Here is a 13,997-nt window from a genome sequence, read left to right on the forward strand (position 1 = left end):
TGTGCAACTTATAAACAAAGGTATAGCATCTAAGTCCAAGGAAGTCATTTTTCCACTGTATTTGATTATAATACCCACTTTGGTATGTACCTAAACAAGCATATTCAACAATTGGAATGTCCACAGAGGTTCCTCACTAAAAGAATACACGGCATAAGTAAAATGCCCTGTGCAGACTGCCTAAAGCCCCTATCACTGTATTCTGTCTCCTACAGGCTTTTGAGGGGAGATCTGTGCCTGGCATACAGGACATTATCAGACTCCACTCTGAAGAACCTCTTGCATATCCACAAAACAAACAGCACCAGAAGTACCTTGCCTGTGATATAAATCGGACATGCTGGAGAGATAGGTATGTATCCCAGAGACTACCATATCTGTGGAACAGGCTCCCCATCCATGTGAAGCAGAGTTCTTCCCTAACCCATTTCAGGTGCAACTTGGACAATTGGCTGGGAAACCAGAAATTCATCCCTGGTTTGGCACCTATGTCTGTAATGGACACAGGTAACCTGTGCATGGTTCATCTCCCAGGCCCATGCTTACACTTATTAAGAGCATCAGAACTTGTCAGAGATTTGTGATGCATGGCTAGGCTTGAAAAGGCCCTTGTGGTTAGTAAACACCTATAAACCTGTGAAAGAATCATCAGTACTTATTTGCTCATTCTTGCCCAATTTTTTGTGCAGTGCAGCCAAGGAGGAAGAAGAAGAAGAAGGGTGTCCATCTGTGTCACAGGCAATCTTGAATAGTTACTAGCTCAGGCCATATATGGTAGGCTAGTAGACAGTGTCCACTTGCCCTCTGCAGTGGGGGGGGGGGGGTCTCCCAGCAATAGATGGAAGTCAGCACCGGACAGAATGATAAGAAGTGCGCATGTCTACAATAGTTCCTTATACTCTGTGTGAATGTTTATGGAATTAAGTAACACAGCAACTAGAAACATATTTCCCCATTCATTACATAACTGTGTGCAGCCCAAGTAGGAGCCTCAGCACCCTTGCTGTCTGTAGTCTTTCTGTATTTTACAGAGTTCACTGCTGTGGTGTATGTCCTAGTTTTACTGCTGTTATTTGCTGACTTTGCACTGCATATTTGGTGTCTTAATGTTTACTAATCTGCATAATACAAAATCTGTCCAGTTGCAACACACAGACTTGAATAATGTAATAGATTTCCCTTGGGTTAGCTTTATCTGAACTGAAATTTTATTGAAGGTCCTAACCTTCCCATGACACTCCTGACTTCCACATCACTTATGTTCAAAGGTTCATAGATTAGTACTAGGCTAACTGCCCTTCTGGGACATTTTAAGCTTAGACAATTATCCCATATGAGAATCAAACCCTGCACCTTAAGTTTGTAAGGTAAACACCTTAACCATTATGCCAACCTCCCACCCTTGCCTTGCATAGTCAGGACTTGCCATAAATTTGTACATTTGCTACACTGTTGTAAGTTATGATTAAGTATCATTCTGCAGGGTTGTACAATGTATGCATTTTATTTGTTTGCCCAGCACACTAAAATAAGGTATATACATGTATTTAATATGACTGGTGGTTTTGATTAAAGAAATCAATTCTTCCTGGCAGCTAAGTAGTTGGAATTATACTTTGGACTCTGTCATACATGGAGCTAATAAAAACTGCATATTCTCATCTAAATGTAATTTGGGTATTTAGCAGTGCACAGTTAGTACTATATATCAGTGCTTCTCAGATTATTTGTTTAATATGCATTAATGAATTGTCAGAATTTAGATGAACATAGTGCCACATAGTGGGAAACCATTACATTTACACAATGTAATTACAGTGCGATTTTTGTACTTGGTCCGGAAATTGCAAGCAATACAGATTCATCCTGGACTCGATTGTATGTAGAACCATGGCAAGTAGTACAGACCAGAATAAGTTTCTGAGGATGTCTTTAAAGACTTTTTATATTTTATTTTGTTGGTTGCTGCTTATTTGTATTATTTGTGTTGTCGTTATTTATATTTTTAATGTGAATCTTTCCACGATGATAACCCCAGTAAAATATCAGTTGACCCAGTGGGAATTGCACAGTTAAACAAATATCAAAATAAATAAACAAATCTTTGGCTCAGCAAAGCAGGGAGAAGATGAAGGACAAGCTACAGTTCAGTAAACTTTAAAATAAGTTTAAGCTGTGACTATGGTCATTTTCAGATTTTGGATTGTTTATTACACTATAGTCAGAGCTTGCATTCCAATTTTGCATCATTGTGAAGGCAGACAGAAACTAGGCAGGCAGTAATTCTGTGTTTAAAGCTCTATTTTTACATAAAATTAAGTTATGTAAATTCATGAAAACTAGAGAGGGAAAGAAAGGTGTGATTTCATCCTCCAACGAGTGGAAGCAAGACAGAAAAAAAGCAACTGCTGTCTTCTTACTTTACCTTTAGAGAATGGGCAACCTGTACATCAGCACCATGACTAGCGAATGAACTCCAGCAGGGTGTTAATGTACAGGTAATGCCCACTGAAAAACAAGTCTGCCTCTTCATGGCAGCATATTATGCTGCTGTGGAACTCAGACTGAAAGAAAGCTAATTGCCACTATTATTTTACGCTCACTAAGGAGCACAGTTGGGCATTATTGCTTGCATAGTCATTGGGAAAATTATGGAGTCAGTTATATACAGGAAATCACTTCACTTGTGATCTGTATGCCACAAGACAGCATAGGTTTACAGTAACAGGTCACAGCAGATGATTCTAAGTCTTCTAACTGCATGGCCAATACTGCAGACGAGGGATGTGTTGGATATGGTTTATCTATTTGACATACCATTACATGAACAGCTGGCAAGCTAATTGGATAACACTGGCATCTTGATGAAACATAGACTTGACAACTAGAAACCAGGTACTTATAAACAGAACCAATTCTGTGGAAAAAAAAAGGATAGCAATAGATTTCCACAAGTTTCAGTGCTTGGGTGGACTTTTTTAAAAGCTTTTATAAGTGATAATGCAGACAGTCTGAAAGGAGTAGCTTTTCATTTCTCAGAGTACAGAAAGCTTTGCAAAAGGGTTAATATACAAATGGGGGTGTAAGCAATATAGAGGGACTTTATAAAAGCAAACTAATAGTAATATGTCAGCTTATTTTTATTCTGAAAAAAAATGTAAAGTAGCAATCAATGTAAAGCAAAATACAAGGGCATGAGCTTATCAGCTGTAAAGAAATAGTAAATGCCAAAGTGTAAATGGAAATGGGGGTGGTCATATCGTATGACAGAGAACTAAGCAAGCAATGTGAGAATCTAATATAGTGAAATGGAAAACACTGCAATACAAAGTTCCTATAAACTGAAGTACAGCTGAACAGCTGGTGAGACAGTCACTGGAGGGTTGTACGTAGTTCTGAAAAGACTTTCTACATAAAGACAGATAAGACAGAAAAAGATCAGAAAAAGAGTGTAGTGCAAGGTCCACATCCAAAGTCATATGCCACAGAGGAAAGAACTGAGAGAGGGAGACGGAAAAAACACCCCAAGGAAATCATCAAAGGTTAGTCAGAGAAATCAGACGAATGTGACACAAAAGAGGAAACAGTTTGGAGAAAGAAGGTGACATGCCTGGAGACAATGTGAGGCAGCATTTGTTTTGCAGAGTGTGACGAACAGATGAAATAGACTTTGTAAGAATCAGTGATGGAATTTAAAATGGTTGTAACAACAGCAGAAAGAAACAGACTGTGGTTAACTAGCTGCTTGTTTCAACCTTACATGCCCAGAGCAGTAGTGAATCTGATCTTTGATAAAACTGTACATCCTAAACAGCAACAAATGAGACAAGGCAGTTTTGTTGGGGAAGCTACCTTCACCCCATGTGGGTGTCTGTGCCCAAATAACCCCTACTTAATTTTTCCAACTCTAAGGTTGTACCACCTTAGGGATGGTAGTCTGATAAATCTGGTATGTACATTATACATTCAGTTATAGCAAATGTGGCCTCCCAAATCCAAGGTGATGCAATTTCAGAGGAAAATCGAACAGTACTTTCTCCCATCAGGGAACATTTCTGTCATCTCCTTAATGTATAAAAATAATTTCCTTGCACTGATGTTACTGGGAAAAATAGTGAACTTTAACCGCAGTGGCATTAGCACAGGAAAAGTTTCTGTTGCATCCATAGATTTTAATAGGTGCCCAATTGCACGTGTGCAAAGGTGCCCCATTAAAGTCTATAAACATACACATGTACTGTAACACCAAAAATAGAGAAGCAAATTTTTTGGGTGCAGTCAGTTTTTTTAACAAAAAAGTTTATGAAGCTTTTTGTTTAAAAAGTCCCACACAAATAAGGAAGGGCAAGCAAGAAAATTCATAGCGGGACTTGACTCACCAACAACCCCCGCAACAGAACAATTACAAGTACGGAGGGAAGAACAGGAGATAACATTTGCTCATGATGGCATTATGAGTTAATTTAAAGGCTTCAATATTTATAATTACACAGACTTCCCAATTACAAGAGAGTATTTTACTTTCTTTTTAAAAGGTTTTAAATATGTTCCCACTAGGAGGGTAGATATAGCAGATTCAATGGTTCAGTTAAAACTATTCACTAGAAAGTTGAATTTTTAACATATTTTTTCATGACAAAACCAACAACACCCAGTTTGATACAGCCAACAGGTGGCATCTCAAAATAGCACTTTTAATCCCCTCTCCACTCTGTTATCCAACTTCTTGAAAAAGCAGTTATGAAAGACATGTATAAAATGTATTCATGGAATAAAAGAGTGGTTTATAATCTTATTAAAAAAGAAAATGAACTGTTAGAGATTTTAAAAAAAAGATGCAAACATCAAAATCATGAAGCCTGCTAAAGGGGGAAGTGTGGTCCTATTTGGGGCACAAGATTACTGCAGTGTCATGACAGGTGGTTTACACAATGCTGACGCCTACACCCCCATATCAAAAAACAGATTAATATTACATACTGACAAATTGATTCATACTAGAAGAATACGTACTGGATCAACATATTGATGCTGAGACTATAAATTTTATCTGAACCTAACCCCATCATTCCCACCATTTTTGGGATTTCAAAAATCCATAAGGAATGTCCCCCTTCAGACCCATTGTCTTTGTGCAAGGATAAAAAACTTGTCCTATGGCAGTTCTAGTAGACAAATGGGTGAAAAAAGTTATAGAAAAAAATTCCCACCTTATTAAGGACTCATGGGATTTTTTAGGACATTTAGAATAAAGGTTGTGGGAAAAGGATCTTATTTTTTTGACAATAGACGGTGTCGATTTATTTACTGTGATTCCAAAAAATGAAGGTTTGGAACTGTTCCATAATACCCTTCACAAGTAATCTTTTCTATCAAAAGACAGCATCTCTAAAGTAGTAGAACTAATGTCCTTGATTTTGGAGAACAATTTCATTTTCTTTGAGGGGGAATACTTCTGACAAATAAGAGGTGTAGCAATGGGTGCAGCATGCGCCACAGTTTTTGCTAATATTGTTCTTTTGGGATGAGAATAGGAACACGTACTTAGTATTTTTGCAAAAACCTCCATCTATATGTTAGATTTTTTTGGATGATATTTTCATCCTATGGGAGGGGGACATTGGACTTTTTTTGTACTATTTAAATAAGAGTACTGATTATTTTAAATTTACACACAGTTGGAATAGGGATAACATAAGCTACCTGGATATCCTTATTTCAGACACTGCAGAGGGATTTAAATACAATATTTATAGAAAAGAGACATTCTGCAATTCTTATTTACACTATTCTAGCAGTCACCCAAATCACAAAAGAAAAGCTTGGTCAAGGGACAAGCTATTCACGTAGCTAGAATGACAACACAACATCAAGATGTGTTGGATGAGTTGGGGCTACCATGAAAAACTAGTGCATGACCAGATTAAGTAAGTGTATGATGGTTCGGGGACTAAATATAAGCCACTATTAGACTTGGATCTCACTAAAATACTTGACAGCAACCAAGAAGTAAAATATGAGAAAGCTTTAGTATTCGAACACAACCACTTCTCTAGTGAAATTAGGGACATTGTCAAACACAACTGTAATATTTTTAAGGTCAATAAGAAGATACATAACATGGTAGGAGCTGAACCTATAATCACTTTTAAAAATGGAAAAAATGTTAAGCAACTTTTTGAAAACAAAACTTTTGGGTCCACACTTACCAGCAGGGGAACTGTTTCTTATGTATGTTGTAAGCAGTGTTTGTATATCTTCAAGGCACGTGTTTTATCCTTAAAAACACACTCGGCAGTACTTTGGTGTTCCAAAAAAGGAATTGTGGGACAACCAGAGTAGTCTATTTAGCCAAGTGTGACCAGTGTCCAGCATTTTACATTTGTTAAACTGAGAAAGCACTAAAACACATTTATGATATTACAACTCACAAAGAATCAAATGCCCTTTATATAAGCATTCTATTATTTGCCCTAATTTTAAGAAATTCTCTTTTGGGATTTTAGACAGTATTAATAGTAATCCCAGGGAAGGTGACTGGAAGAGATGTCTTATAAAAAAATAACTATTGTGGCAGTTTAGACTCAAAGCCACTTTTCCATCAGGCTTAAATGAACACATGTCTATAAAACCAATATTAGATGAAAGAGCAGACAAACTGTAATGTAACCTGTTTTTGCATAATTCATCTTATGCATGAGTTAATTTTATCCTTTTATATTCTACATTTTATAATACGTTTTTCACTTATTTTAGCTATTTTTATGAGTTCACAATTGATCTTGTTTTGAAGTAGTTTTAAGGCTTTCAGTTATTAAATTGTTAATTTATTTAATTAATCTTGTTTTTACCCAATAGAAAAAACACATGTACTTGCATAAAAACAGCTTTTTTATTTCATGTCTTCATTCTGATGAAGTCCCATTTTAATGGATGAAAGTGATTAATCTAGAAGTGTTTTGTTGTTTTAAACCTTCATTGGATCCTACTGGCGTTTATGCTTTTATATTTTATTGACATGTTCACTCGTGGGCAGCGGAGTGGTGTACTGGTTAGCATTGTCACTTCACAGCAAGAGGTTCTCCGGTTCGGTTCTTAGCTGGAGTGCTTTCTGTGTGGAGTCTGCATATCCTCCCTGCATTCATGTGGGTTTCCACTGGGTGCTCCAGTTTCCTTCCACATTCCAAAGACATGCAGTAGGTGGATTGGAGACACTAAATTGGCCCTAGGTGTGAATGTGTGTGGTGTACCTTTTGAGGAGGGTTGGGCCTTGGGCAAGCAACCTAAGCCCATAAAAACCATAACTGCTGCAGAAACAATGAGTGCTGACAGGTGCTCATTGCCCGATGTACCACATGGTACATAAACAGGAAAGAAAGAGAGAGTGATAGCACACATGGTTGCCTGTGTGAGCATATATGCTTTGTTTAACTACTGTTCCACTGTAAGAGACCGACAATGAGGAGAACAGCTAGCCATGGGATAAAAGAACAATGCTGTTCTTGGGATATACTCCCAATAAATATGAAGGGGTATACAAAGAGAACTGCTCAGTAATGGGTGATTTGTATAAATCATTCTAGCAAAACAAGTTTTACCCCATTGTCCATTGCTGTATGTAACAGGATTTCCTTAATCTTCACAGGGTTGGAAGACACATTAGAATTAACCCGGTAAGTACCTGTTTTCATTCTCCTTTATTTAAAATGTGTGCAAAGTTATTCAGTGATATTGGTCACTATTTCATGACTTTATCTTCCTTCAGTAGATGTAACCCTAATATCAATAAAATGACTATCTCCTTCTTGTGAGAAGGATGTTGAGCTACTGTGTTTGTGTAATGTGCTGTGTGTTTGTGTACTGTGCTGTGTTTGTGTAATGTGCTGTGTGTTTGTGTACTGTACTGTGTTTGTGTAATGTGCTGTGTGTTTGTGTACTGTACTGTGTTTGTGTAATGTGCTGTGTGTTTGTGTACTGTACTGTGTTTGTGTAATGTGCTGTGTGTTTATGTACTGTACTGTGCTTGTGTAATGTGCTGTGTGTTTGTGTACTGTACTGTGCTTGTGTAATGTGCTGTGTGTTTGTGTACTGTACTGTGCTTGTGTAATGTGCTGTGTGTTTGTGTACTGTACTGTGTTTGTGTAATGTGCTGTGTGTTTGTGTACTGTACTGTGTTTGTGTAATGTGCTGTGTGTTTGTGTATTGTACTGTGTTTGTGTAATGTGCTGTGTGTTTGTGTACTGTACTGTGTTTGTGTAATGTGCTGTGTGTTTGTGTACTGTACTGTGCTTGTATAATGTGCTGTGTGTTTGTGTACTGTACTGTGTTTGTGTAATGTGCTGTGTGTTTGTGTACTGTACTGTGTTTGTGTAATGTGCTGTGTGTTTGTGTACTGTACTGTGTTTGTGTAATGTGCTGTGTGTTTGTGTACTGTACTGTGTTTGTGTAATGTGCTGTGTGTTTGTGTACTGTACTGTGTTTGTGTAATGTGCTGTGTGTTTGTGTGCTGTACTGTGTTTGTGTAATGTGCTGTGTGTTTGTGTACTGTACTGTGCTTCTGTAATGTGCTGTGTGTTTGTGTACTGTACTGTGTTTGTGTAATGTGCTGTGTGTTTGTGTACTGTACTGTGCTTGTGTAATGTGCTGTGTTTGTGTACTGTACTGTGTTTGTGTAATGTGCTATGTGTTTGTGTACTGTACTGTGTTTGTGTAATGTGCTGTGTGTTTGTGTACTGTACTGTGTTTGTGTAATGTGCTGTGTGTTTGTGTACTGTACTGTGGTTGTGTAATGTGCTGTGTATTTGTGTACTGTACTGTGTTTGTGTAATGTGCTGTGTGTTTGTGTACTGTGCTGTGCTTGTGTAATGTGCTGTGTGTTTGTGTACTGTACTGTGTTTGTGTAATGTGCTGTGTGTTTGTGTACTGTACTGTGTTTGTGTAATGTGCTGTGTGTTTGTGTACTGTACTGTGTTTGTGTAATGTGCTGCGTGTTTGTGTACTGTACTGTGTTTGTGTAAGGTGCTGTGTGTTTGTGTACTGTGCTGTGTTTGTGTAATGTGCTGTGTGTTTGTGTACTGTACTGTGTTTGTGTAATGTGCTGTGTGTTTGTGTACTGTGCTGTTTTTTTATGTAATGTGCTGTGTGTTTGTGTACTGTACTGTGCTTGTGTAATGTGCTGTGTGTTTGTGTACTGTGCTGTATTATGCTTCTTTTTTCAAAAAGCAGCGCTTTTTTCTTGTGCTTGCTATTCTTACCATTAAGCCCTTTAAAGAATGTACATCTACATGGCAACATGACACAGTGCTCAGTTTATTTTATATGACTGAATAAAGCAATACAATTAAGACACATTAGAATTAACCCGGTAAGTACCTGTTTTCATTCTCCTTTATTTAAAATGTGTGCAAAGTTATTCAGTGATATTGGTCACTATTTCATGACTTTATCTTCCTTCAGTAGATGTAACCCTAATATCAATAAAATGACTATCTCCTTCTTGTGAGAAGGATGTTGAGCTACTGTGTTTGTGTCATGTGCTGTGTGTTTGTGTACTGTGCTGTGTTTGTGTAATGTGCTGTGTGTTTGTGTACTGTACTGTGTTTGTGTAATGTGCTGTGTGTTTGTGTACTGTACTGTGTTTGTGTAATGTGCTGTGTGTTTATGTACTGTACTGTGCTTGTGTAATGTGCTGTGTGTTTGTGTACTGTACTGTGCTTGTGTAATGTGCTGTGTGTTTGTGTACTGTACTGTGTTTGTGTAATGTGCTGTGTGTTTGTGTACTGTACTGTGTTTGTGTAATGTGCTGTGTGTTTGTGTACTGTACTGTGTTTGTGTAATGTGCTGTGTGTTTGTGTACTGTACTGTGTTTGTGTAATGTGCTGTGTGTTTGTGTACTGTACTGTGTTTGTGTAATGTGCTGTGTGTTTGTGTACTGTACTGTGTTTGTGTAATGTGCTTTGTTTGTGTACTGTACTGTGTTTGTGTAATGTGCTGTGTGTTTGTGTACTGTACTGTGTTTGTGTAATGTGCTGTGTGTTTGTGTACTGTACTGTGTTTGTGTAATGTGCTGTGTGTTTGTGTACTGTACTGTGTTTGTGTAATGTGCTGTGTGTTTGTGTACTGTACTGTGCTTGTGTAATGTGCTGTGTGTTTTTGTACTGTACTGTGTTTGTGTAATGTGCTGTGTGTTTTTGTACTGTACTATGTTTGTGTAATGTGCTGTGTGTTTGTGTACTGTACTGTGTTTGTGTAATGTGCTGTGTGTTTGTGTACTGTACTGTGTTTGTGTAATGTGCTGTGTGTTTGTGTACTGTGCTGTGTTTGTGTAATGTGCTGTGTGTTTGTGTACTGTACTGTAATTGTGTAATGTGCTGTGTGTTTGTGTACTGTGCTGTTTTTTTATGTAATGTGCTGTGTGTTTGTGTACTGTACTGTGCTTGTGTAATGTGCTGTGTGTTTGTGTACTGTGCTGTGTTATGCTTCTTTTTTCAAAAAGCAGCGCTTTTTTCTTGTGCTTGCTATTCTTATCATTAAGCCCTTTAAAGAATGTACATCTACATGGCAACATGACACAGTGCTCAGTTTATTTTATATGACTGAATAAAGCAATACAATTAAGTGGTCAAACTACTCAGGCATGGACTTTGTGCTTAGATTTGTGCGTTTCTTTTATTTGTGTTGGTTATTCATTAGTTAAGCAGGTAAGCTTATGTGATGCAAATGTCTCTTTTCACATGTGAGCTTTCTTGAAAAATTACATCTTCAAGGTTTCATACCTTAAAGTGGAAACATTGAGAATTCAACACAAGAAGGTTGCATAAAGCTTATTTGCAACTCATTGCCCCAGCCCTATGAGCTGTAGTGTCAGACTACAATGATTCTCTCATTTCATTTTGCCCTTTTGAGGTAGGAGAGACAAAGGGATGTAGGAGAACCCGTGAATGTCAAGTGGAAGGATAATTTCATAACTAAAATCAACAGATAGTAGCTCATAGAACAGGTTGTAGTTCCTTTGAACGGCTCACAAGGCTAAGAGATGGTGTAGAAAGATATTCAATGTCTCAGTTTACTTTATGGACCCTTTGTAGTGGGTATATCTTTACGTCCTCTTTCCTAAAACCTACATAGCATGAAATAAACAAATGCACACACACACACACACACACACACACACACACACACACACACACACACACACACACACACACACACACACACACACATACACACGCACACACACACGCACACACACACACACACACACGCACACACGCACACACACACACACAGTGAAGCATACCTGCACTGGTACAACAGTATACATCTCATCCCAGGATTCCCATCCCTTTCTAACCACTTAAACTTGATTCCATCCAAAACTAGAATATCCATGTCTTTTGCCAAACGGTTTGAAACTTAATGCTCCTGTAAATAAACAGGTCACTAGTCAAGACTATAGCAGGAGCTACATCTTTTGTCTTGGCCTAAAGCTTGATATGTAGAGGTGTACAAAGTCCTAGTGCTTTAATCCAGCAGTTTTCAGCCTTTGCAGACAGAAGTTTGAAGCTTGCTTCAGTTATAACAGAGGATGTCTAGGCAGGGAGTGATTTGAAGGTCACTAGCACAAGACTAGGAAGACAACAGAGAAAAGTGAGGTAAGGGATCATGAGGCCAGGCCAAGAATAAGACTTTGCCTTGCACTAAGTCAACAAGCTGTAGTACAAGCAATGATCTTTCTGTTTATTGAGGAAAGGGTCACTGTCATACTCGTCAACATCAATGACTATGATCAAGATCAAAGATGAAGCTTCACAATTCCCCATCTTTTGAGTGAACCCAGTGGTATGAATTCTCACTCCTTATCTATACATAAATACATGATCTTTCTTCCAGTTTTGACAAACTGTCATTGAATCTTTGTGTCACGCTTTCAAAATTAAAATCAGATCATGGGGTGTCATTAATTTTGCTTTCTGCTTGAGATGAACTTATTGCTGAAGGTTGAACAAACTACCACATGTTCTACTTTATCCCAACAAGCTTTAGCCACTTCCACCCCTTTGTTGGACTTCTGTCATCCCTATAACACTCGGTGAAAGATGGTCTATAGCTGTGAGAGGGAACTGCCCAAAAGTACTTGTTGATTCCAGTGCTAGGCCTAACATAGGCCTCTGACTAATCTGCCCCATTCATTGTGTGCATCAACCCATTAGCTAAGGTCTGGTCACCTGACCCCCTGTCTACAACATGTATTCCACCTGTACAGCCATATAGGGGATGTTGATCTTTCCCTTTGGGGGATAACTGATGAAGACATTCACTGCCCCCACCCTCTAAGTCATCCCATCCAGAGGTATCAGAGATGGACATGATTAATACATTTTCCTTTGCTGACATATTTGGGGAGGCTAACATTTCTTAAGTCTAACACAGATTAGCCTTTTCTTTCTTTTTCATATAAAAAAAAAACTAAACAACTTTCTTGGGAAAAAGAAAAGAAAAAAAAGAGAAGAACCCTTGGGTCATTCCACTATTGGAATGAGTATTATAGGATGCTCTTTTTGCAGCCTGAAAGCTATAGATGATGGTTCTTCAGCCAACAAGAAACAGGTTTTGGGCCTTCAGCCACCAATAAGGATGATAGCCTGTGCAGGTCTGTAAACATAGGATATAGCAGTTATTTTCTTGGATCACCAAGATTTCCAAAGTTCCCAGCACTTAGCCACATTTCTGTTAGACAGAGATTCCATGGCCTTGTAGAGTTTTGGCTAAAAATCATAGTTATCCAGCACCCTGTACCTGTATGCTCTCAAATTCCTGTGTCAGATGTCCCAGCTTCACTCCTTCATTGTGACTTATTTTTTCCACAGTAACTCAGAGGGCAAATAATCAATCAAGAAGAATGTCCTCCATGGCTTCTGCATTAGGATTCCACAATGTTTGCTGTATGATTTATTCCACTGACACTGTGGCAAGGGGTGCTGTTATAGATGCTTGCCTGCATAGGATGAGCTGGTTGTAGCCTTCTTTCATTCATGATGGGCTATGAAAAGTTATCTGAAATGCATCTTTTTAAAGACAAGAGAAGGTTCTCTTCAGAGAATTTTCAGAGGACATTATTAAGGGTTACTAGAAGAGGAACATTGTTTACCCCTGACATTACATACAGTCTTTCTGATATCCACATCTCCCCATTAGACCTTCCCTAGAACTTAGAAGGAAGAGTCTTCAGCACAGGCGCAGACAAAAGTATCAGTCAAGAACAAGGTGGTGTTACTTCCCCACCATCATCTGAGTGAACCCCTAAGAGGCTTGCTCCCCAGACAATCATGACACAAAGTCCTGCTCACTGATCAAGATTGCTCATGGAGGACAGGTGGGTTCTAAATGTTATTAAATGCTCTTTTCTTAGAGTTTTTTTCTTAAAAAGGCTTCATCTGGAACCCCGTCTGGTATCAAAGATGTTGCTGGCAGTGACTCAGGTCCTTCTCTATAAGGGAACAATGAAACTTTTGCCTATGATAGGTTTCACTTGTAGCCCTTGCATGTTCCAAATTCGCTTTGAAGTTTACCCCATTGTTTACTTCAAATCATTTCATCCATAACATCTTGACTGTGAGGTTCTCTTGGTTTCTTAATGGTGTCACTGGACATGATGGATTTTTCCGAGCACTTGTAATGATCATATAACTTTTCTGCATTTTGCCCTGATGTCAGTGCAATCCCAAGAAAAAGTATTCCTCTTGGCCTTTCCTCAGTTCCCATACTATTTTAACCAAATTGTTGGCAGTGGTGTAACACCTAAGCAGAACCTCCTGATATGCTTATATACAGATAGATATGAGTAACTCATTGATGTTGGCACATTGCTAGATTTCTTCTTTGTAGTCCTGATTTGTGCTTTACCTTGGCTATGATCAATGGGGAAACTATCAACTGGAAGAAGTTCTTCCTGCTTCCACTGCAGAAGACATCCTCCACTGAGAGAGCGTTGGACA

General features: G+C 38.4%; 1 protein-coding gene across 1 annotated transcript in view; it reads left to right on the forward strand.

The window, feature by feature from the left end:
- PDZD3 (PDZ domain containing 3) overlaps nt 1-13,997 on the forward strand; it is a 316,510-nt gene that overhangs the window by 149,629 nt on the left and 152,884 nt on the right. The window contains exon 2 of the mRNA XM_044079455.1: nt 7,646-7,673. Within this exon, the coding sequence (XP_043935390.1) occupies nt 7,646-7,673 (28 nt within the window). The remainder of the gene's footprint in view (nt 1-7,645; nt 7,674-13,997) is intronic.

Source organism: Protopterus annectens, chromosome 8.part0 (genome assembly GCF_019279795.1).
Source record: "Protopterus annectens isolate FY-2018-M chromosome 8.part0, PAN1.0, whole genome shotgun sequence".
In the NCBI taxonomy this organism is placed as follows: domain Eukaryota; kingdom Metazoa; phylum Chordata; order Ceratodontiformes; family Protopteridae; genus Protopterus; species Protopterus annectens.